At 39.8% G+C, this 24,528-nt stretch overlaps 1 protein-coding gene across 5 annotated transcripts in view; it reads left to right on the forward strand.

The window, feature by feature from the left end:
• rasgrp3 (RAS guanyl releasing protein 3 (calcium and DAG-regulated)) overlaps positions 1 to 24,528 on the forward strand; it is a 50,604-nt gene that overhangs the window by 12,822 nt on the left and 13,254 nt on the right. For 2 of the 5 annotated variants that reach the window (XM_035942172.2, XM_023296274.3), the window contains exons 2-7: positions 18,626 to 18,764; positions 19,036 to 19,138; positions 21,246 to 21,308; positions 22,180 to 22,311; positions 22,740 to 22,887; positions 24,238 to 24,411. In XM_035942172.2, the coding sequence (XP_035798065.2) occupies positions 18,695 to 18,764; positions 19,036 to 19,138; positions 21,246 to 21,308; positions 22,180 to 22,311; positions 22,740 to 22,887; positions 24,238 to 24,411 (690 nt within the window). In that variant the 5' untranslated portion in view covers positions 18,626 to 18,694. Of the gene's footprint in view, positions 1 to 3,191; positions 3,331 to 5,355; positions 5,546 to 18,625; positions 18,765 to 19,035; positions 19,139 to 21,245; positions 21,309 to 22,179; positions 22,312 to 22,739; positions 22,888 to 24,237; positions 24,412 to 24,528 lie in introns of those variants that run through there. The other 3 variants (XM_035942173.2, XM_023296265.3, XM_055018961.1) reach the window with 3 other exon arrangements.

A 24,528-nucleotide genomic window follows, 5' to 3' on the forward strand; every position in this document is an offset into this window, starting at 1 on the left:
TAACACAATGTAGCATTAGAACACAGGAGTGATGGTTGCTGGAAATGTTCCTCTGGACCTTTATGTAGATATTCAATTAAAAATCAGCTGTTTCCAGTTAGAATAGTCATTTACCACATTAACAATGTCTAGACTGTATTTCTGATTAATATTATCTTCATTGAAAAAAAAATGTTTTCTTTCAACAATAAGGACATTTCTGAGTGACTTCAAACTTTTGGACAGTAGTGTACATAATTCGCCGTCAGTGATATTGACGCCTTATTTCATGAAGCATTGGAAGAGAATATGAGGATGTGAAATTTTCGACAAAGCCACATTACCCAAAAAATTAAAGAAAGAAATTAATGAGGTTAAGCAGAAACTGTTTGTAAGAACATACAGTATGCCTAATTTATTCAATTTGATTTAAATTAATCTCCTTAGAGGCTAACAAAGAACAGTAGGTTGGAATAACCAGACTCCAGCAACTCTGTACTCAGTGATGAAACAGGACACACACTGCAGTCATAAACACAGAGGCCATCTGCTTACACTGTCCTGCCAGCTGTCTGAACCCAAGGTCAATGTAACATCTGTCTGTAGCAGCACACTACACAAATCCAACCTGTCTATTTGGCTCTGAACATCCTATTAATTCCACATGCATGGCCTGTTCAATCTGCTTGCACTTGTATTCCAGTGAGAACAGGGGCTTTTAGATTTTCTTTCTTCAGCCTTTATCAGCGGCTACATTCCAATGTGAATTGCAGGCAAAATCTGAATTAGCAGAATGCACTGATTGTTCCAGTCTTGACCTTTGAGAGCCCTAATTATTACCCCTATATTCCAGAGCAGCTGTTTTTCCAGGTAAAAGTTCCTATAAAGTCACTGCAGACACAGTTAATAGCCTGCTGATGAACACAGTGGAGCATTTAGCAGTTAAAGAGACAGTTTTTCTCAGAAGTTTAATGCTAATTCTGTGCTGTATCACAGACTGTCTAAAAAGATGGATGGCAAGACGGATCCCCAGGTACTGTACTATAAAGCAAATTCAACATACCCAGGATATGTTTTCATTATCTGGCTTCCCTAAACCTAACAACTAGATTTGTGCTACGCAGTCACACAAAGCTGGATATCAATGCTTTAGTCAACCCAGGGTTTCAAAATCCAGCTATTATCTTGTTTGTATAAAATGTTTTGGAATCAGACAACCAATCTAAAACTTGAATGGGTGTGGAGTTGTATATTTCTAACAAAAATAACAATCTATAAACCTAAACCCAGATGAAGAACTGAGAAATATAATCAGGACTATCATGAGGCTAAAAGCAACACAGCTGCTGCAGCAAAAGCAGGAAGGAAAGTGGTACAAACAAAACAAAAAGCAGACTGTGTGAATGCATAAGTTAATCAGCTTATCAATATCACTGCCTATTAAAGTGAAGTTTCAGTGAGATGTATTCTTATAGCATGTAATACAAAGACAGCCTTATTTCCTTGCAGTGCTAAACAGTCTTTGGCGCAAATACAGAACAAATATAAAACATTATTCAAACTGGTGAGTAGTCTTACTGCAAATCTTAGAAGGTTAGCAAGTGCAAGGCTTTCATGCTTTAATCAGTTTCTGTTTTAGAGATATGACACTACAGAAGGGCCTGCAGAACCTTTAAATGGCCTGTAGATCTATTATACAATGAAAGTTGTCTGCAGTTGTATGAACTGGTGCCTTCTTTTTTCCTTCTTTCACAACCATGCATGAAGCTTCACAGGATCTCCTTAGAATCAAAATTAATTTTCTCAGAGAATTGGTTGGTCAGTAGGTATTGTTACTCCGCCAAGGAGTGCAATGGAGTTATGTGATGATCGGCGTACGTTTGTCCAACTGTTTGTCTCAGTGTGTGCAACATTACTCAAAAACGGATTAATGGATTTGGATGAAATTTTCAGGGAAGGTCAGAAATGATACAAGTGATTAGATTTTGGCAGTGATGCGACTTATCGTTTGGATCCATGAATTTGTTAAAGATTTCTGTATCAATGCGAGATAGCGGCACGGCGTCACTGTAACTATGACAACAAGTGAACACTACATCAGCTGCCTGCTGACGATCACATGATTGCGATCCTACTACAAATTGACCACTGCGGACTTATTGGGACTTATCCGTCGGAAATGATACAACGACTAAGCAGCCTTGATGGAGTACTGCACTCTCTGAGTGCTTTCCTTGTTTTTTTTTTTTGCATGTGGAGCAGGTTAGATGTTCAGCAAAAATTACTATAGCAAAGAAAAGTGAACCACAGCTGTAAACCTAAATTTACCTCGATAACCCCAAATCCTGCTTCATGGTACAGGCCTGTGAAAAGGTGGGGTGATGGTGTCCAGGACTCAGTCAGGCAAGGGGTAAGACTATGAGGATGAAGACAGCTGTACAGACTTTGGTATCAAATGTCACCACCAGTTTAAGACGGCAGCGTCCATTTCCGAGATGTTCTGGCTCCACTTTTGTACAGTGGAAGGAAACAGTGACACATCACACATCTTTAAATAGAGTCTATGAAATGCATCTGCTGGATGTGTATATGGGTAAATGTTTGCTAAGGTCATATGGGTGCTACAATTTCATAGGTTGGATGATACTAATAGTTGCAGCTATTGTGTTCGCTTCTACCAAGTTGACTGTGAGACCAAGTTGCCAAAAAAGTCAGTTTATCACAATGCTTTAAAACACACTTTAGGTGAGTTACTTTTCATTTTCATGTAACCCAAAGTGAAAAAGGTCAGCAGCAATTGGTGTGGCATATAACATGTTATCTATCATGCTAATCTTATTATGGTTTGAGGATCAGAGTGTAAACAAACAAATAAAAATGAAAAAAGACAATTGAATTGTCTTTTGTAGACAAACAGATCCAATAAAACACCAAGTGTGCAAGTTGAGATTTCAGCAGTTACAATTAATCCCAGTGCAATCAGTGCAAGGTTCTCACAAATCTAATAAACCCCACCTGTGTGTGTGTGTGTGTGTGTGTGTGTGTGTGTGTGTGTGTGTGTGTGTGTGTGTGTGTGTGGGTAAGGTCACATGGCAGACTGCTGCTGCCCCAGGCTGCTGTGTTTACCAACAAGAGGAGAAGGAGGAGGAGAAGGAGGAGGAGGAGGAGGAGGAGGAGGAGGAGGAGGAGGAGGAGGAGGAGGAGGAGGTAATAGTGTAGTATACGCTCCACTATGGGAGTCTGTGTGCTTGACAGCCAGTAGCAGCCTGCAGCATCAAGCAGCAGTTAGTTATCTCAGTGAAGGAACTGATCTTTCGCCTGGATGATTGCTGATCCACAGCTGCTGAAGGGGTAAGATCGGATTTTTTGTGTAGTTAGGTGATTTTTATAATTGCCATACATTTCAAGTTCAGCAAAGCTTGTTGTCATAGTTGTTATCTTGCAAGAGGAATGAAAAAAATGACCCTTCAGCTGTTTCCTCTGTGTAGTGTGTGTGATTCAGTATGTCTGTGTTGGGTATATATATTACTGCTGAGTCTGTTAAAGTGACATTTTGTGAACAGCAGATCTTAACGTGTGCCAGGTTTTTTAGGAGTACTGTGCTAAGTGTGAGAGTGCATGTCTTTGCATTTGCGTTCTACTTTCTGAGTGGATGATTGCACCTACGTGCAGTCTATGTCACTGGACTTGGCCTAAGCACACAATGACGCATCCGTAAATTAGAGGCAGAGACACAGTGACCCATTGTGGAGGAAGAAAAAGCACAAGCCATGCTAAAGGGCACAGCTGACTGTAATATGCTCAGCTAAGCTGTGAAATCAGAAGTCAGGGAAACAGAAGAATATATCAGTGGGTGTATCCCGTAGCAACTGACATGTACCGCATTAATGTTTGACCCACCTTGAAACCAGCATGATTTCCACACAGAGAAAGTGAAAGAGAGTGCTTTGAAAGTTTCAAAATGGCCCGTTTGTTGTTTGTGAGGCATCTGTGCATCACGCTGTCAGCAGCAAGATGCATTAAAAGTTCTTGTTTCCACTGTGCAGATTTGGTCGTGTTACTTTTCTCAATGAATTTTAATATTTGATTTATGCACTCACTTCTGATGCCCCTTGTGTGGGTGCATATCTAACGCAAAGCACAGTTGAGATCATGTCAGTATCAAGTCCAACAGCTGAGTCCTTTTCTAAGGTTGAACAAGGAGTCAGCTGTGTGATTCACTCAAGAAATGTCACAAGATGTATTTCTGTGTGATAGGGACAGATGATTACAGTTGTGAAATTATGAAGCATTGTCTGAGCGTGAAGAGTTTAGCTGCGTGGGTTTCCTCCTGGGGCTTTGGTTTCCTCCCACACTCCAAAGACATGCATGGTTTGGACACTTTAAAGTAGCCTGAGGTGTGACTGTGAGACTGTGAATACTTGTGTCAGATTGGAGAGCTGGATTGCCTGACCCCTTTTCCCAATCCCAAATCATGCTTGGGGACCCTGCAGCAGACTAAGCTGCCAGTAGAAAGGAGGATTAAGATTGAAATTTGATTGACTATTGTAAAAATCTATTGAAAACGTATTCTATGCTGCACATGGCTACTAGCACCACTGGAATTTACAGCCACTCAGGAAGACAAATTACTGCATTAGTCACATGTAGTCTCTTCAGTGGGGAAAAGGGACAAACTGACAGCTTTAGAATGGACATGGTCATGTAATGCTGCTCCTGAGGTTATATGTTGTATTGCTTTTATAGATGTTTGCAAGAAAAATCATGATAAAGAATTGTTTCCTCATGGCAAAAAGGCATTTAATATACAAGTATGGATATATGTGTGTATGGAGCATGACATGTTTAAAGGAAGATGTAATGGGCAACATCTTTTGTGTGACTGACTTGAAATTAAATCATATTTTTTGCTTACCCTTATAAGCTCCTGCCGCCAAAATTGCGAAAGCCAAGTGGGCCACATGGAATCACTCAATTGGTTGAAAGTTTTTGTACAGTTTTAAGATTATCTTTCAGTCGTACATCACTTTAAAACATTTGGTTGTATGTCTGAGGTGAAACAGGTGAAAAGATCAAAAATCATTTTTCATCAGGGTTGTTGATGAGAACATTATCTCGAGTAGGACAAATGCTAGGGTGTTGGAATATTTAGTATACCACAATTGGGGATCTCTAGAAGTAGAGCATTTCAAGTTTTTCAAGTACTGGGTGTTGCAAACAGATCACAAGTCACTCTAATGTCTTACGCCAGTGCTGAATAGAAGTGAAACACGCTGTACAGCTAAAAATACTGAGCTGTAGGCTGTGGAATAGTAATAACCTATGAAATACATTGAATAGCCTCAATATTAAAACCACCTACTTAATATTGTTTAGGTCCTCCATGTGCTGCCAGAAAAGCATTGAACAATCTGGGCACAGACACCAGATATCTGGGGGGCTCCTGTGGTGTCTGGCAATAGATCCTCTGGGCCCTGTGGGTTGCAGGGTGGAGCCTCTGTGGACCAGGCTGGCTCTGGCACATTCCACACATACTAGATCACATTGGGATCTAGGGAGTTTACAGGTGGGTCAATTTGTTGGACTCTTTGTTGTGTTTGTTGAGCCTTTTCTGAGCAGTTTTTGTGGTGTGCAGTACACATTGTCCTGCTTGGGAGAGCGGCTGTCATGGGGGAGTGTGCTTGGTCTGCAACATTGTTTAGGTGGGTGCTACGTGGCAAAGTAACATCCACATGAACGACAGGACCCAAGGTTTCCCAGCAGAACATTCCATTATAATGAGATGATCAATGTTATTCACTTCATCGTGATCGCTAGTTTTAGTGTCATGATCTGTGCATGTGATAATGTTGTAGGTGCTTTGTGTGTACTTTAACAGTAAATAGATCAAGTTTTACTGCTTTGTAACCCCAATTATTTTCTCCTAGACACCTCCCATGTGAGAGGAGTGTGGGGGGTTAATGGTCCAAGTGCATCCTTCTTCATTAAGATATCTCTGCACAGTTGGTTCACTTTTGTCCTCCGTCCATCCATTATCTATACACCACTTAATCCTGATTCTGGTTTCTGGGCACTGGAGTCGAGGCCCAGGTTGGGATGCAAACCGGGGATCTTCTAGCTGCAAGGCAAGCCACTGTGCTGCCCCTCACGTTTGCCCTCCAGAAGTATATTCAGTTCTTTGACTGATCCTGTGGTCTGATTGATCCAACAGTCAAATCAGATTTGTTTTGCAGGACCTGGCAGTGCGAAGAAGTGACGTAAGGCATTGTTTAAGCTTGAAGTCTCCATTGCCTCAGTTAGCTCAATATGAACTGCGTGTACACTTATGCATGTGAAAAATACCGCCCATCTTTTACTGCTGGCAGAGCCCCCACAGGTGTGATGAGTGCAAACATGCCATGGGCCAAATACACCGATCAGCCACAACATTATGACCACTGACAGGTGAAGTGGCATAACATCGATCATCTTGTTATAATGCAACGTTCTGCTGGGAAATCTTGAGTCCTGACATTCACGTGGACGTTTGACATGTGCCATCCACCTAAACATTGCAAGTCAAGCAACCACCCAACCCCTCACCTCCTCATGGCAACAGCAGCCCTTGATGCCAGTTGCCACCCTCAGCAGGACAATACACCCCAACACACCGCAAAAACTGCTCAGGAGTGGCCCGGGAACACAACAGAGCTAAGGTTCCACACTGCCCAGATCCAAATCTTACTGAGCATCTGTGGGATGTGCCAGGATAAGCCTGATCTAGGGAGGTCCCACCCTGCAAACCACAGGACCCACACAATTCACTGCCACCATCCAAGTGCCAAAGGACATCCCCAGAGGTCCTGTGTTCATGCCCCACTGGGACAGAGGAGTTTTAGCAGCATAAAGGGGACTAACACAATATTAGGAAGGTTGTCAAAATGTTATCCCTGATCGGTGTGCATCCAAACAATATTAGTAAAGGGTGGTTCCACGCAGAGCAGGTCGGAAGGAAGATGAGCCACTTTTTGCTTTGCTTTGCTGTTCTCCCCCTTAACTTGTGGCATGTGACACAGATGGGAAGAATGTTGTTCACACATCTTTTGGCCCCAACTATCCAAATCCAGACTGAACGAATTGCAGCCTCGGTGAAGACACGGACCTGATGCTTAACTCTCTCATGATAGAGGTTCACAAGGAGAGAAACAAATAAAATACTACATAAGTATAGTACATTGTTACGCACCCATCTAGGGGGAAGGTGTGTAGCATAATATTTGTTGTAAAAAAGTGGAATATATTTCCCAGTCCCCAAAAAAACAATTAACAGGTTCTAAGAAAAATACCAAAAAGTTTATTCACAATAGTTTACAAAAATAAAATAGGCCACTATATGGGCTATTCATTCAAACAACAAACAAAAACTGGATACAAACTAAAGAGGCGTTTAAGTGCTCAAACAAAAAAACTTATCCAATCAAAACCACAATTACCAGAAAGAGAAAACCTAACTAAATCTAGCAAAAGCAAAGCTCGCCTAATCTGTCACACAACACAGATTTCAATTCAAGAGTTTGGAGGCTGGGAAACAAACACAAGACGAGATTTTAAAAGGGGAAATAGCCAACCAGCATCGTCCGCCTTGCCGCCAATTACACCTGCTGCACAACACAGAGATCTACGCACAGACACAAAACACCCGCTACAAACTAACAGGACGACTCACACAGAAAACAAGGACGAGACAAAGATCCACACAAACACAGAGCACCCACTCCCAGACAACAAAGCAAGTCCAAACTGCAAACACAATAATACCATAATCCAAAATACGGCCAGAGCTGTAACAACATACACAGCCTGTCAACCATGTACATGCACACAAACACACTATCTACAGTGCATACACAGACTACCATCAACCACCAGATTACACACTGTCCACTGTACAATGCATAGTGTTACAGTCCTATTTACAGATGATTCCAAGTTAGAGATTCATGGCATTAAAAGATGAGTGTATGCAAGAAGACCAACAGGAGAGAAAATGATACCTCACTGCACAAAGCCCATGAAGTGAGCCAAACACACCTCAGAGCTTTGAAAACCAAAGAAGGCTAAGAGATCCATGCTGTCGATGACTTTCCTCCACAGTCATCTGACCTCAACCACATTTATGAAGCTCTTGGAGAATGAGAAAGCCAAACATCCCAAACCTGACAAGACGTTCTTTGGAACAGTAGTGAACAAAAGACTTAACATACACTTGTAAAGGCCACATCTGTCATGGCAATCTTGATATCCAGTGGTTCCTACAACTCAAGCAAGACTCATATACACAGATTCATTCTGAAATGGCCTGTTTGAATGACTTAGAAGAACTTGCTGCATAAGAAATTTTCTTGTATTTTGAATATATTGTTTAGACACAAGCGCAATTTATGAATGGTCCAGCGCTGTGGCTTTTAGCGTGCTGTTATCCAAACGTAGATTTTTCTATGAATCAATTGACCAAATCATTACTTTAAAGCAATTTTGAATTTAAAAATCCTATACAAATTACAGTTCTAAATTTGTAGCCTAATAATTTGATTATTAATTTAAATAAATTCCAACACTACAATCTGACATATGTCAAACTGCAATTTGTTCTGGTTATTTGTTTCTGTGTATAATAAGTTATTACTTTTAAATGCCTTATTGCATCAGGCTTTTGGCAGACAGCATGTCTTTAGACAGCAGGCTGCTATATTGGCGGATAGATCAATAGTTGTCATGCAGTTAGATTGCCAGACTGTAGTTCTACAAATTTGTAACTTGTTCCAGCTGCAACTGCACCAACATGATGGTCCAACCTTAACTTTACATGTCCAGAAACTCACCGTGATCAGAATCTTGGCCACAGGAACTTTCTAGAAAGAGATTAGAGACAGATCAGGTGTCTCCCCAGCTTCTGTGAATCACGTGCTCCGCTTGGCCATGACGGCAACAGATTGTCACATAGGTTTATCAAGTTCCCATGCACCGCCAAATACACATTAAGCAGCCATTACTGAATGACTCAGCATCTAGACGAACCAACATCTTAGTGTAATACACTCTAAACATGTACAAACCATGCGTCCCTAAGGAGGGAGAAGGGGAATGGGTCAGGGGACATACTCTCTCTTAGAGAATAGTTACCATCTCTGTTGTCATGGTCATGGTTTTCATTATCTGTCCATCAACTAATTGTGTGATCTCAATTAGAAATATGATGCTTTATACAAAACTACCTGACAATGTATAAAACATTTAACCAACCACTTATGATTTTATAATACAGCTTATTGCATCAGAAACAGAACTCCAATGACAGGTGCTATCTTAAGCCCTCCTCTCCCAAAAATAAGAGCTTTAAGTTCATCAAGAAATAATGTGTTAATACTTTTCTTGAGTGACTTTGAATGTAGAACCTAACCTGCAATTGTACCCAAACATTGTGTATCCAACAAAGATGTGTCACTCCAACGTGTGATTGTGTAACGGAAACTGCAGTCATTTGCTGAGAGGGTCAACAAGATGACCTGCCAAGTACGTCAGCACCAGTGTCTTTGCTTTCTATTTTGGTTAGTCGGCTGTATGCTGATACACTATTCAAGACAGCACAGCAAGTCAAATGTTGAGTTTCATGTAACTGAAAACGACAAAAGCAAATGATCAGAGATTTTACAATGACCAAGGCACTTTTTTATTGGTTTGCTGACACAAATAGGTTAAGATTAAAATGGCTGATCTTACTTTCCAAAGCTGCACTGATTTTCATTTTTATTTTTGTTTTAGTAGATGTACCCTAAAATGGTATGCTTTCAGTAATAAATCCACAGAGAACTAGCATATTTGTGTAGTAATTTTACTGTCTCGGTGCTCTTATCAGCCCCGTTTTCTTCAGCAGATTTTAAACTGAAGCTCTGGCACTTTCCCAGCATGAATAGTAGTGCCAGGGCAGCCGAAAGGTCTGAATAGATCATAAACATGTCGAAAACACATTGTGGACCAAGGTCACTCAGAGCGTCACTGATAAACTAGAGGGAACCTTACAGTTAATTCTGGTCTGTATGGAAAGTCATTTGAGGACAGAAATAGAAAGTTTATCTTGTAACACTGTTGACGACTGGAAAAACAAAGGTGAGCATCAGAATGACAAAATCTTAAAATGACCAGTCAACAATTTTTCTTTGTTATTTTTGCAAAAATTATGTCACAAATCCTGCCAGGTTTACAACTTTGAGTTTACTGGTGTTATGGTTTGGGGCTAGAACGAACCCAAATGAGAGTCGCACAGAGCAGATGGCAGGCAGAGCGGCAATCAAACAGGTTTTATTCACAAAAACTAACAAACTATGGCCAGAAACTCACAAACGGAGAGGGAGGGGGGAAGGCAGACTCCCGGGGGTGGCAGTCAGGGGCTCCGCAACATTGTTTACCCATCTGATTCTAAAAATCCATATAAAATGAACATAGGGTGGGATATCATTGACTTTTCCTACAACTATATAAATACTTACAGCCACATTTTGTCATCATTTAGGTCACCAGTCAACAAGCAAATAATAATTGTGACTTTAACAGAGGCAATAGAACAGGGACAATTTTTCAGTCATGTGCACCTACAGTATATGTGTATCTATTTATATGGTGACTTTGGCATTGCAGATTGATAGGACACATGTCACTATGTTTGTCACTTAGTGGGGTTATATCAGGTGACTGCAGTCACACAAATGTCAGGATAATTTCTGATGTTCCAGGAACTCTTTGTATTATTTCTGAATATGAATGCGTTGTGGGTGTTGGCACTAAAACCAACAGACATTCTAGAAATCACCTCATCTATGCACAGTCCCTTTTGGGATCTTATCCATTCATATCTATCTACAGTCAAAGAACGATGACTTTATTTATTCGACTGTGCGCACACACACTCTCACACACAGATGAACATGAACACACTCAGTGGTAATATTGACACAGACATCAGAGTAAAGTAGATGTTGGTCAGTGGCATCTGTATTTCCTCACCAAGGTGAATGCAGCTGATTGCATTAACCATTAACAGTAGTCAAAACATTCAGAAGCCCAAACCCCACAATGCATTTCGTCTGCTCATTCAGCTGCCTGAATGATGCAGTCGCCTGCTTATGATGCTTATATTCCAAGCAGGCCAGCATCAGACCAACAAACCAAATCAGGTGTGAGATCACTCTGAAATGCTGGACCTTAACAAGACTCATTACTAAGAAACTTTGTATTTTGTATTTTAGAATAGAATAGAATAGATAACTTTATTGTCTGTTCCAAGTAAAAACAGAAATTCGTCTTTTGTCACAGCTGGAAGACAAAATTGAAAAACCACTGAAAACCCCCTTACATATAAGTATAAATAAAAACAAGTAAAGCACATAAAATAACTAAAAACACTAAAAAGAGTGCAGTCTATTATTTTTCCTCTTTTTTAATTTCTATGTTTTTTGCCGTATGCATTTTTTACTTCTTGATTTTATTTTATTTTTTAAAATAAATTCTCCTTAAGTTCTATTTTTTGTCCCCTTCTCTTTGGGAGACAGTGAATGATGTTTAAACTACTGCACAGACTCTGATTGCAAATGATGTTACCATCACCTTATGTCCAAGATACTTCACTTCTGGGGAGCCTCCTTTATGTACATCTTTACATATAGTCTATGGTTTGTACTCTGGATTAATTTACACATTAGTCTCAATTAGGATTTTTTTTCCTAAAATATACAGTAGTGAACAAAAGACTTAACATACACTTGTAAAGGCCACATCTGTCATGGCAATCTTGATATCCAGTGGTTCCTACAACTCTTCATTTTCTATGTTGGAATGACTGACACACATGTCTTGGTCACAAAAAAAAACAATGATTCATTGAGGTTCTTTAATAGATTTATCACAGGTCTTCTGAAAATATAACAAAATAGGCTGGGCGCACACTAGCATGCTAGTGTTAGCATTTGGCTCAGTTTTTTGACCTTTAGTAGCACTATGTAGCAGTGTCATTACTGGGCAAGTGCCATTACTGGCACAAATACATCACTGTATAGCAACAAATGTAAGGAAGAAGACTGCTACAGTTACTGACAAGTATCCAAGTAAAAATGGATATAAACAATGCAGGATTTAAAATACTAAATGTAAATGTAACTTTGCTTGTTTTTAACAAATCTCCACATGGCTCCTTTAAGTAGTCTGATAGACATAGCTGTGTAATGAGTGGTTTGAGTATTTCGATATGCACACACTACTGTTCAAAAGTTTAGGGTCACTCAGACAATTTCATGTTTTCCATGAAAACTCACATTTTTATTCATGTGCTACCATAATTGCACAAGGGTTTTCTAATAATCAATTAGCCTTTCAACACCATTAGCTAACACAATGTAGCATTAGAACACAGGAGTGATGGTTGCTGGAAATGGACCTTTGTATCCTGATGTAGATATTCCATTAAAAATCAGCCGTTTCCAGCTAGAATAGTCATTTACCATATTAACAATGTCTAGACTGTATATTGATTAATTTAATGTTATCTTCATTGTAAAAAAAATGTTTTTCTTTAAAAAAAATGAAGACATTTCTAAGTGACCCCAAACATTTGAATGGTACTGTGCATAAAATACACTTTTAAAATTTGGTTTCAGTAGCAGTCTCCCTTTCTTAGTATTGCTAAAATGAAATTATTTGCAGTCTGCATGGCGGCCAGGCTACAAGACAGTGTACTATCAACTGCTGATGTTCAAACTGAGCTAAGTTCGAGCTTGGGGGCTATGCAAGATGAAGCACGCTTCTCAGGTTTTAGACAGCCATGACTTCAGGTAAACGCTGAAATGTCCAGAATGCAGATAATGTGGTTGCAGAGCAGAGGACTGACTGCACACTAAAGACAGAGGATTGGGAATGAGGGAATAAGAAGCAGATGTACAGGCCACTGACTCACCAGGAAACAGACAGGCAAAGAGAACAGCTGAGGTGTAATAGTAGACCTCTCATTTGACTTGTCAGCAGCAAAAGCACAGGTGTACGTCATAATATTATTGATGGCCCTGATTCATGGAGATGTATCTTGAAGCCATGTCATTTTGACAGCATAAAATAATACAAGTGTCCAAGAGCTAGCAGCAGTGCAAAGTAACAGCCTTTGTCCACAACAATGTCTATACAGGTATTTTTCCCTCCTTTGCACTAAAAAAATAGTCTACATGAAAGCACAAAAATACAATTAAAGCACTGTCAATAGCATGCTAAACCAGCAAATATACCACTGATATAACATGAACTCTAAAACCATATTGCCAATTAGATGCCTGTAAAAAAGCAATTAACGGTTCCGAAAGGCTATGCATACACTATGGTGCATTGAGGAAAGAGGGAATCATATGAGGTTAACTGATTATGTAGCTTTACATTTCTGTTTAGTCCTGCAGGCAAGGCTACCATCAGCACTGTTTTGGCACACGCTGATGTTCACAAGCCAAGCTACATTCAACTTCTCTGTCTATGCATCAACACTGCAGATGGACTTTCTAAAATTATTCACAGTGCCATTTATATTTTGAAAAGATCCCTGTTTTTGTCTGTCTCTAGTTGTATTTCTTTCTTTCCTTGTTCACTTAAACTCCTTTTTGGTAACTCTCACCTACCATCATCATCTCCCCAGTTAGATACAAATTGTACAGAGTCTTCTCTTTCCCTTGTCTTGTGCCAGTTTGACCTTTTGTCAGCCCTGCCTGGAGCCCTGTTTTGCCACCTGTTCACTTCCTGTTCATCTTTGCTTCCCTCATGTTCACCTGCCTGTTACCTGCCTGATTTGCTGCCTGTTCTCTATGTACTCACCAGATTTGTGTTTCTGTATTTTTTGGGATTTTATTCTAACCTGGTCTCTTTTAGTATCACTTGACCTTTTAGTTTGTCTTTTACTATATCACCAGTTGCTTTTTGTTGCTCCCCTGCCAGCCTGTGCAACACATTTTGAGTTAGGCTATTAAAAATTTCTTTGTTCCTTTCCCCTGCCTGCCTCATGTCTGCATTTAAGTCTGCTCCTAATTTTCCCATGACAAAAGTTTTGTAAATCCTTGATTTTCAGTACCCTAAAACAGCATTTGCATGACAAGACAAAAGCCCGTAGATAAAAATGTTTGTGTGCATGTGTACAAGGGGTTAGCCTAACATCAGAAATGATTGGGACATATTATGTTTATGTGTTATGTTAAGTTGCAGACATGTGTGTCCTATTAATATACAATCCCTCAAAAGCTATCAATAAATACATGAGCAGAGTATACGTTTATATACACAGATGTACAGTTGTAAGTTACATGTACTTATTTTGGCTTTTTTATGTCACTGTATGCTTCTACCACACACATTTCAGACACACACATTTCAGAAATATTGTACTTCACTGCGTTGATATATAATCTAAAATTATTAGTTTCAGATTTTACAATAAACATACATTAAGTAGAAAAGAACTCAGAGAGCACAGTACTCCGCCAAGGCTGCTGAGTCGTATCATTTTCGACAACTGAAATCTTTTCAGAATCCATGGATCCAGACTATAAGCTGCATCACTGACAAAATCTAATCAATTGGTCCTTGTGTCATTTCTGACCTTCCCTGAAAATTTCATCCAAGTCTGTTAATCCGTTTTTGAGTAATGTTGCTAACAGACAGACAGACAGACAGACAGACAGACAGACAGACAGACAGACAGACAGACAGACGGCGATTGTCACATAACTCTGCTGAGGCTCCACCTCCTTGGTGGAGTAATAGACATTAAAATATAATCACTGACTACTATTCCAACATACTGATTGTCCACTGCTCAGCTAGAGCCAGATTTTTTTTCAGCAGTTGGTGGAGCCCAAACTCTGAGTTTTTAGATTAGAGGATGTTGGACTTAGATTTGCCAAATGTCCATAAACATGACTTCAAATTACTGCAGATTTTGGCCTGGGTCTTCTGCTTTTGTAAAGAGCCAACTGTCAAATACAACAAAATGACAACCACACAACCAAAAGCAGTTTTATTCTTAAATGGTAGCATGATTTGGAGAGAGAATTATAAATATTAAAACTGCTCATATTAAGTGTGATACTATTTCTACAGTTGGTGTTAACATTCAAAAATGGCCCATCAAGATTCTGAATTTTAGTTTAAATTATTATTGGTAATGTTAAATGTTGTCCTTGTTGTGGTTACAAGTATACTTGATGTCTATGCAAACATATTTGTGGATGGTTGAAACATTCCTGTCAGAAATGAAAATATCATCACCAAGCAAACACTATCAAACCTGAAGGTATAAACATCATCCTTTTGGATGAGTCATGTCATTGGAAGAAATGTTCTTCTTTTGGAAAGACACATGGATGGATGGATGGATGGATGGATGGATGGATGGATGTGGCCTTGGCAAGGAGCCTCACTTTTACCCAGCTTTGTAGATTTATCATTTTATGTATTCATTGTCAGGAGGTGGTGGTCTGCAGGTGTCTCACTATGTTCATAGCAGAATGACGGCTGATGCAACAGCAGGAGATTCAGACAAAGCTCTCTTCTTTTTCCTCTGTCAGAGTTTCCCTTTAAACGGTGCTTGCAGCTCATACTAACAAACCACAGCAAAGACAATTGAGCTTTGGCTGTGAATGCTGGTCTAGGGTCTGTACATCGGAGAGCTGTGCTGATGCTGAGTTGAAAGAGAGCAGCTGTTGTGTCTGTCGTGTTAATAAGTTTAATCCTATTCAAACAGTATACCATGCGTCACAACTGCTTCTCCCGCTAACTGTCTGATGAAGGCTTCTTATTTGGTTAAGTAGTGTTTCAACAGAAAGCGTCCTATAATATACTAGAATGAAAACTGTAAATATGTGTCATACCATTGCAGATTATGCAGTATTCATGTCACGGACTCTCATTAGTGCATTATGGAAGTATAGGTCTTTTTTCATAAAAATAGGGATGATTTGTCCCCTTACATAATGTTTTTGTCTTGCCTGGATTTACACTACTGTTCAAAAGTTTGGGGTCACCCAGACAATTTCATGTTTTCGCTGAAAATTCACACTTTTATTCATGTGCTAACATAATTGCACAAGGATCAGTTAGCCTTTGAACACCATTAGCTAACACAATGTACCACTAGAATGCAGGAGTGATGGTTGCTGGAAATGTTCCTCTGTACCCCTATGTAGAGATTAAATTAAAAATCAGCCATTTCCAGCTAGAATGTGACCCCAAACTATTGAATGGTAGTGTATGTTAAGTTGTAAGGTCGCTGTAACATTCTGACACTTTTGACATAGCAGATATGCACCATTATTCAAAGACAATCCACAGCAATCACTTTATCTTTGCGTGTTCATGATGTTATGGGTCTCAGATGTAGAGACATCACCGGTATCAGTGAAGCTAGCTAAAAGCTGAGGTAGGCAGTATTTTTTTAGTATCATTGCACAAAAATTCTAGGCTAACATTTCAGCATTTTTAAATTCAAGTTATCTGAGAGGTAACTGGACTTCTGCACCTCCTCTTGACCCTGTTTTCAGGCTTTAGACAATCTAGCCTTTGACAGAAAATTGTTGCCCATCACAGGGTTTTTTACCCACATCAGGTAAAATAGGATAAAGAGCAACAACAACCATAGAAAAAGCAGCGAGTAATAGTGGAGTGGCTTACACAGAGGACTTTCAATGGGACTAGGACTTAAAACTGGGTGGATCCAAAAATTTGGTCTCTTGCTGTTTACAGAGGAGTGGCTAATGGCGCTCTCCCATAGCTAGACCTATTTGTACAGTGCTGTGTCAGTGCTAGATAATGGTCTGGCTGCATGTCACTGGTGCTCCTGCAAAATATGGTCAGGTGACAATTGTTTGTCGATGGGAGGACCTAGTAGGCTTGCCTTACTGCATGATCCAAACACCAATACGATATGATAAGCCTTTATTAATCCCACAGTGAATAAATTTGCATTGTTTCAGCGGCAAAGAGAATAGTGCAAACATTTGAGAAATAGCAGTAGAAAAATAAAAATAAACAAAATATGTACATAAGTGTTATTCAGATTGTCCAAATTTGCTCTAGAAGTGGAAATAACAATATGCACATACTAGTGGCACTGCATAGATTCTGTAATGATTATAAATACAGATAGACAAGTATTAATATTGCACAGATTGTATCTATATTACACAGATCAGTCCACAATTACAGAAGTACTGAATATTAACAGATTTTTGTTTATGTCACTGCCCAGTGTGATCACACTCTCCTGTAGAGGGTGTTGTGTGTTCTCCAGGGATAATAGCTTAGCCATCATCCTCCTCTCTCCCACCCACTCCACTGGGTTTAGGGGGAATCTCAGGACAGAGCTGGTCTTCTTTACCAGCTTATTGAGTCTCTTCCTGTCTGTTGCAAAAATGCTGCTTCCCCAGCATACTACCGCATAGAATATGACCGATGATATCCCAGAATCAAAAAAGAACCTCAGGAGCCCTCTCTGCACTTCACCAGACCTGAATCTTCTCAGCTGATAGAGTCTCCTGTCCTTTCTTAAGAGAGTGTTGGTATTGTCTGACCAGTCCAATGTATTGTTCAGGTGAACACCCAGATACTTCCCTACTCCATGTCTTCCCCATCTGTGATGACGCCAACAGAGCACTTCTGCAAATGACAGTCGGCTGAGCTTTACATAAAGTCTGCCTCATAGAGGGTGAATAGAAAGGGAGCTAGGACTGTTCCCTGCTGTGCCCCTGTACTGCAAACAACCATGTCAGATTGACAGTCTTGTAACCTCACATACTGTAGACAGTTGGTGAGGTAGTCTATAATCCAAGTTGTGAGGTGGTTGTCCACCCCTGTGTGGTCCAACTTCACTCTCAGAAGTGTGGCCTTTAATGATATTGAAAGCACTTGAGAAGTCAAAAAACAAGATTCTTACAGTGCTCATAACCTTTAACAGGTGGGAGAAGAATCTGTTAAGGAGGTAGAGGACAGCGTCCTCCACCCCAGTGCCAGATTTATAGGTGAACTGTAGCAGGTCCATTGATGGGCTTCCTGGGGAGTGGAGATGGACAAGGACCAGCCTCTCCATGGTCTTCATCAGGGCTGATGTCAGAACTAATGGCCTGTAGCTGTTCAAGTCCTTGTCTTTTTCTTCTCAGCTCCTGGGGGTCTCTCATCAAGTAGCCGTGGTAGTAAACAAAGTGAAAAGTAGTAGGATTACCAGGGCAAGCTTACGAATTTGGGTGTTGCCTTTTTTAGAATCCTCCCTCTTGCAGCATTATGTATACTTGTTGCCTTGGGAACGGGGGTCTCTACAGTGGATTGTGGGGAAACTCTTGAGGCCTACCGTATCTTCGCAAACAAATATGCAACTAAAGAGTGTCTCTCTTGCTTGTTTCATGCAGATTAGCAATGCTTTGAGGCTACATTGATTTGCATTAAGGATAAATACCTGGACAAATGTATTTTCACATAATCAGAAAAATACTATTTCCTTTTCATTTCAATGTTAACAGTGTAGACAAGCCACTAGTTGTTTTTCTTATCTTAAACTTAAATGCGCTATGACTGATGACTGACTCTTTGCTGCTCACAGGAAAACCCTGATTGATCCAGAGCCGTGAGCAGAAAGTGCTGACCTCTGTTCTCCCTCCAGCTTGGCATCATGGGATCTTCTACACTGGGGAAGGCAGCGTCTCTTGATACTCTCTTAAATGAATGCATTCATGCATTTGGTAAGTGGCACAGACCACAAGGGGCCCAAAGGTACAAGGTTCACAGTGTCACAATCAGTTTGTGGTAATTATATTACTATATTTTAGAATGGCAATTTGTACCTTATCCTTGGCTCCTGTCTTGTAGAGGCACCTAGCTGCTAAATCTGCTTTTCAAAATGTAGTGAAATCTAGTATATCCTTTCTTCAAGGTAGTAACCTGTAACCATGCTGTACCAGGTTGCTACATTTTATCATTTGATGACATTCTGTGACTCGTGTGTCTTCACAGATGACAGTGGGGAGCTGCAGGCCTACCTGCTTCCTCGCAGCCTGCTGCTGATGCATCGCTGGTATGTTACATCCTCTGAACTGGCAGGAAAACTATTGATGATATATCCTACCTTTTTGAACTACTACTGATATAAATCAATACAACAATACATTGAAATACTGCTCACTGAAGTCATATACTGTGAATTTACTATAAAGTGATCCCAGAGATAGGTATCATTTCATAGTGACTGTCCCCATCTCACAGGAAACATAAATACATTGATCTCTTATTTTGCTAATGGGATTCCAGTTATGCCATTTTAATGATAGCTACTGACTTTCAGCTTCATTTCAGTGACTTCATCTTGTTCTCACACTGTATGTTAATGTATAATGAGCTGTATTGATCCTGTCCTGGATCGTTTTCTTTGGAGCTGTGTAGTAACTGCTCTGCTCTGCTGTTGGACATCAGACAGTTCTGCAGTTTTTTTTTCCTCCTGAAAACTCAGAACTCATCTCAAACAGTCAAGACTATGTTTTGCCTCAGCAATCATCACCCTGTTGTGAATATGCAGTGTTTCATGTGAATGTATGGTGATGTATAACTTGAAGATTTCAAAGAGCGTTGTAATGAATCTCAGTAATTTGTGTCTAACAGGATTAAAGGTGGCAGATTTTAAACTGATGCTCTGTGCTAGTTAATCAACTGGGAGGTCTGGTTTGACTCGTGAATCCTTTAGGCCAGTCAGAGCTATATTGAAATGCACAGCAGATTCATAAAATTTAATCATGGCGTAGTATACCCTACCAGTCAAAAGTTTTGACACACCTTCTCATTCAGTGCTTTGTATTTATTTGTGTTATTTTCTACATTGTAGATTAATGCTAAAGATAAACACTTTTCTGTTTGCAACATAATTCCATATGTGTTCTTTTATAGTTTTGATGTCTTCAGTATTAATCTAAAATGCCTAAAATAATTAAATAAAAACCATTGAATGTCAAGGTGTGTCCAAATTTTTGACTGCTTGTGTATGTAGTAATAGTATAGTAAATAAACAATAGTTACTGGATGTAAGTCCAGTTCTATGAGAACATCTGCCCAATCAGGGGTAGATACTGCAGTCTTCTATATAATGTGGCGGCTGTGGCTGAAGTGGTAGAGTGGGTTGATCGCAAGGTTGCAGATTTGATACCCGGCCCCTCGACATGCTAAAGCATCCTTGAGCAAGACGCTGAAGCCCATGTTGCTCCTGATGGCAGGCCAGCCATTTTGAATGGAACGTTCTGTTACTGGTGTGTGAATGTGTGTGTGACTGGGTCAATGAGAAACACTATAGAGGATACAAAAGTGCTATATAAGTGCAGATAATTTACCATTTAACCCCTTCACCTGTTGCTTGGATCTTTTTGTAACTCAGCAATGACCAACCTGAACTTGGGGGCAGGGACGATCCAATGTAGGTCTTTCCTTGAAGACATCATCCTTCTCATTGTAGTCCTCCCATGGCTTGGACTGAGGCTTAGGTAGAGCCGCCGCCACCTTCCTTACCAGTGCTGGACTGGTATGGAGGGAGTGAGCAGACTCAGTAAACTTCCGCTGGCACGTGAGCCATCTTCAGCTTGGTGATTTCAGCCCAGACAGACGATCATGGTTGTCAAACATCGGCAACAGTGATGATCACCAAGGCATAGTAATGGCAGGAGTTGTTGGCAGGCATGTACAACACCAGTGGGCGAAATGTTTTGTAGAGATTCATCTTCAGAGTGGCTGAGTGAAAAAGGGAGACAAGTACCAGGTGCAGAGATTTATAGAGGGGACTGGGATATGTGGTTCTAACCCCCTGATTGAATGGTAAGGGCTGGGTTAACCAATAGCGAAGCCAGTCAGAGAGTGGCGCACATATGAAATAGAACTGGAAATTACTGTGGTCTCTGTCAGTGAAAAATTTGCTCAGGCATAGTCCCTGCAGTTCTAGTTTCCTTAAGTGGTACCTAATTTTTGCAATAATTTTCAGTGTAAACTGATCTTGTGGCAGTGATAAGTATTAGTACTGAAGTGACAGTCCTATTAACACTTTGCCAATGTTAGAGGTGGGAGTGTATCTGCCAATCTGACATTCACCAACTATCCAGGATTGTTCATTTCCTTAATGAGCTGGTTTGTTATGCATAACAGTTTATCACTTTGTGAGATCTTGGTAAAAGTCCTTAATTTAACCTCACATATCGGGACTGCAAAGGCGACAACTGCCAGAGAACCAGGCTGAAGATTTGTTATTTAATGAGGTAAGATTACTACTCATACTGCTTCATTTATCCATCCTAACACACTTCATAGTAGCTTTTACAGCCTCTTAGAATCCAAACACACAAAAAGCAGTCTATTTTGACCTTTTGACCTCATTGGTTTACTGTGGCTTCCAGTGAAAATCTTTTTTTTTCTAAACCTGGTTTACATGTTTATATAGTGTTTCTTATAGGGTAGAAGAATCAACATGACTTGAATAAATAGATAAATTAATTAACAATGTGACTGAGCATCTTGAAACTGCAGCATCTCAATAGCAGTCTCAAAAACAAACATCCAAACGGCTAGGGTACCAAACCTAAGGAATAAATCCTGTCAGTTTGCATGGTTTGACTATGAACATCAGAGGAGAAACAGTAAAGATGTTCTTTTTTGCTGCAAAGTTGCAGAAATAGAAATTCTGAGCCTGTTTTAAACTTTTGCAACATATTACTATCTGGTTGAGAATATAGTCAAGCCGTTGCATTACTGATGGTGTAGAGAGATTTAATCCAACTTTCTACTATGTAGCATAGAGTAGTTTTACAGTGTTTGAACAATCATTGGTGAGCTGATGTGCTTGAGGTGCAGGCGAGCATTTGACGGATGGGTGGAGAGAGGCAGGGCTCACTTGGATATGCATAGAACCAGGCATAGTAGGGTTATATCCAAACCATTTTAAAAATTGAATACATTGGAAAAATTTGTAAAAAATTTAATTTTGATAAACCGAGATAAATTTTTTAAGATTTAATCAAGGACAGGTAAGAGTTTCAAATTGGAGTAAAATTTAAAGTATTTTTTTAAATCATATCTTTCCCCTGTCAAGCTGTTTGCTCCATAATTTAAAACACTAATGTGTGTATTTAGGTACTGGATAGTGACATTTCCTGCAGAGTTCAACCTGGACTTGGGACTGATCAGAATAACAGAAGAGTTCAGAGACGTGGCGGCTCAGCTTGGCAGTGAGGAGCATTTTAAACTCATCGACATCTCCACCATGTAAGACAGCAAACACATGCAGATACTGTTGGAGAAACAATTGACAAATTTGGTATTATCAACTCTTTTGTTAAACTATTAATTATGCCAACAATTTTACAGTGCTCAATGAAGTATTTAGATGTTTTACTTCAGTAGCCGTATGAGCATATGAAAACCACTTTACTATAAGTGAAAACCATGCTTTCAAAAAACATTGCATAAAGTATTTAAAACACTGCAAAGTATTAATTGATTGACTGGTTTGTAAAACCTGAGGAAACTGTTAAAACAACTACCCAAAGCCCAATGTGACACTTTCACATTGTTTGTCCTCAACATAATTAAAAATACATTTTTAAAAGATGTATGTCATTTACTTATTTATTTATTAAAATTACTTAAAAAATAGAAAATGCTCACATAATTGTAAATTTTTCTCTCTGTAGTCCATCATATGATTGGATGCGGAAGTTGACCCAACGGAAAAAACAGGCCAAGAAAGGCAAGGCATCCCTGCTCTTTGACCACCTGGAGCCCATGGAGCTGGCTGAGCATCTCACCTTCCTTGAGTTCAAATCCATCCGGAGGATATCAGTATGTCCCGTTGTCCAGTGGTTTTTACTGTTGCCCTGCCTTCTGTGAGATTTGGGGATTTTAATGGAAATGAATACAGATATTCATGGTCAACAGAGGATGAATGCTGATGAATTTGGTGATTCCTTGACCTGTTGACTTTTTCTCTATCTCCAATGTGAAATTCATGTTTTCTGTAATTGAATTATCTCCTCTGTCTGTTGGATGGAGTGCCATGACAGTTGGTACAGGCATTTGTTTTGATTACAGTATTATAATCATTTTGATGATCCCCTGACTTTTCAGCAACTGTACTTCCAGCCAGCTTAAGATTTCAGTTTAGTTTATGATCAGATACCTGCGGACCTATTTCAGCCTCAGCTGTACTTGATGACTTCGTTGATGACAAAATGGCTGGGAGGATGTGGCCAGACCATTTGTCTGTTCCTCAGTAAGACCAGGAGATAGGATTTTAGCTCACTTATACTGTTTTTAGCTAACAATAGCTTTCTTGAAATTTTAATGTTGCTTGGTAACAGTGTCTGTTACTTTGGCTGGTAGCGTGATAATCGTAACTGCTTTGATTTCAGCTTGTAAATATCAAACATGTTTGATAGTACTGGGCTCCCACTATGGGATTTTTTTGGCTGATTCACTCCTGTTTCACTCTTCCTGAAAGTCAAAGGAGAAATCTGGAATAGGATCTTGGTCTGAACTGAAAAAAATTAGAAGTATTGTATCCTTAACTGTTTCCAGACTCATCAAAACTGCCCTGATAATCTCCAATTTTCAAGTGTTTGTCATTTTACTGACTATTCACTTAGTGCGTAATCTTACATAGATAATGCTTTGAACCAACTTTTACTTGTAACAGTGTTTCACAAAGATACTTGTACATGCATAAATATATTATTTTCACAACACCTCCATGTGATGTGTGTGTAGCCCCTGAAACCTCTCCAGGGCCTCCTCAATGTCAAATGTCATGGTTTTTCTTTACACGAATTGTTCCCATTGTATGAGTCATCTCCATTTTAGAAAATGTATGAAATTTTGTCAGGCACTTTGTCAAGTCAAAATATCAACTTTTCAAAGACAAAACAGGAAAATGGCAGAGCCATGAAACTTACAGAACACAGTGGTGCGCCAAATGGGATAAACCCTTGAAACTGGGACCATGGCTTTTCCTGTGCTATCATTGACAGATGGCACTTTTAAGCTACCAGAAAAATGTAATTTGTTCTATCTTTGACTTGGTAGGCATAATAATCATGCCTTTCTATATGGGCCCTTTGAACTCAAGGATCTCAAGTTAAGATTAGGTTCAAAATTAACAGCTAGATGTCTGATTTTAAGTCTCTCTGTCCACAGTTCACTGATTACCAGAGCTATGTGATCCATGGCTGCCTTGTGGACAATCCGACTCTGGAGCGCTCCATCGCTCTGTTCAATGGAGTCTCTCAGTGGGTCCAGTTGATGGTGCTCAGCAAGCTCACACCTCAGACCCGTGCAGAGGTCATCACCAAATACATCCATGTGGCTCAGGTAAGGCAGGGAGGAGGCAGTACCATGCAAAAGAATTCCACCGTCTACACAACATAGATATTACATGGCTAACATCATCCAACACTGTTTAGATAGATAGATAGATAGATAGATAGA

Source organism: Amphiprion ocellaris, chromosome 16 (assembly GCF_022539595.1).
Source record: "Amphiprion ocellaris isolate individual 3 ecotype Okinawa chromosome 16, ASM2253959v1, whole genome shotgun sequence".
NCBI classification, from domain to species: Eukaryota; Metazoa; Chordata; class Actinopteri; family Pomacentridae; genus Amphiprion; species Amphiprion ocellaris.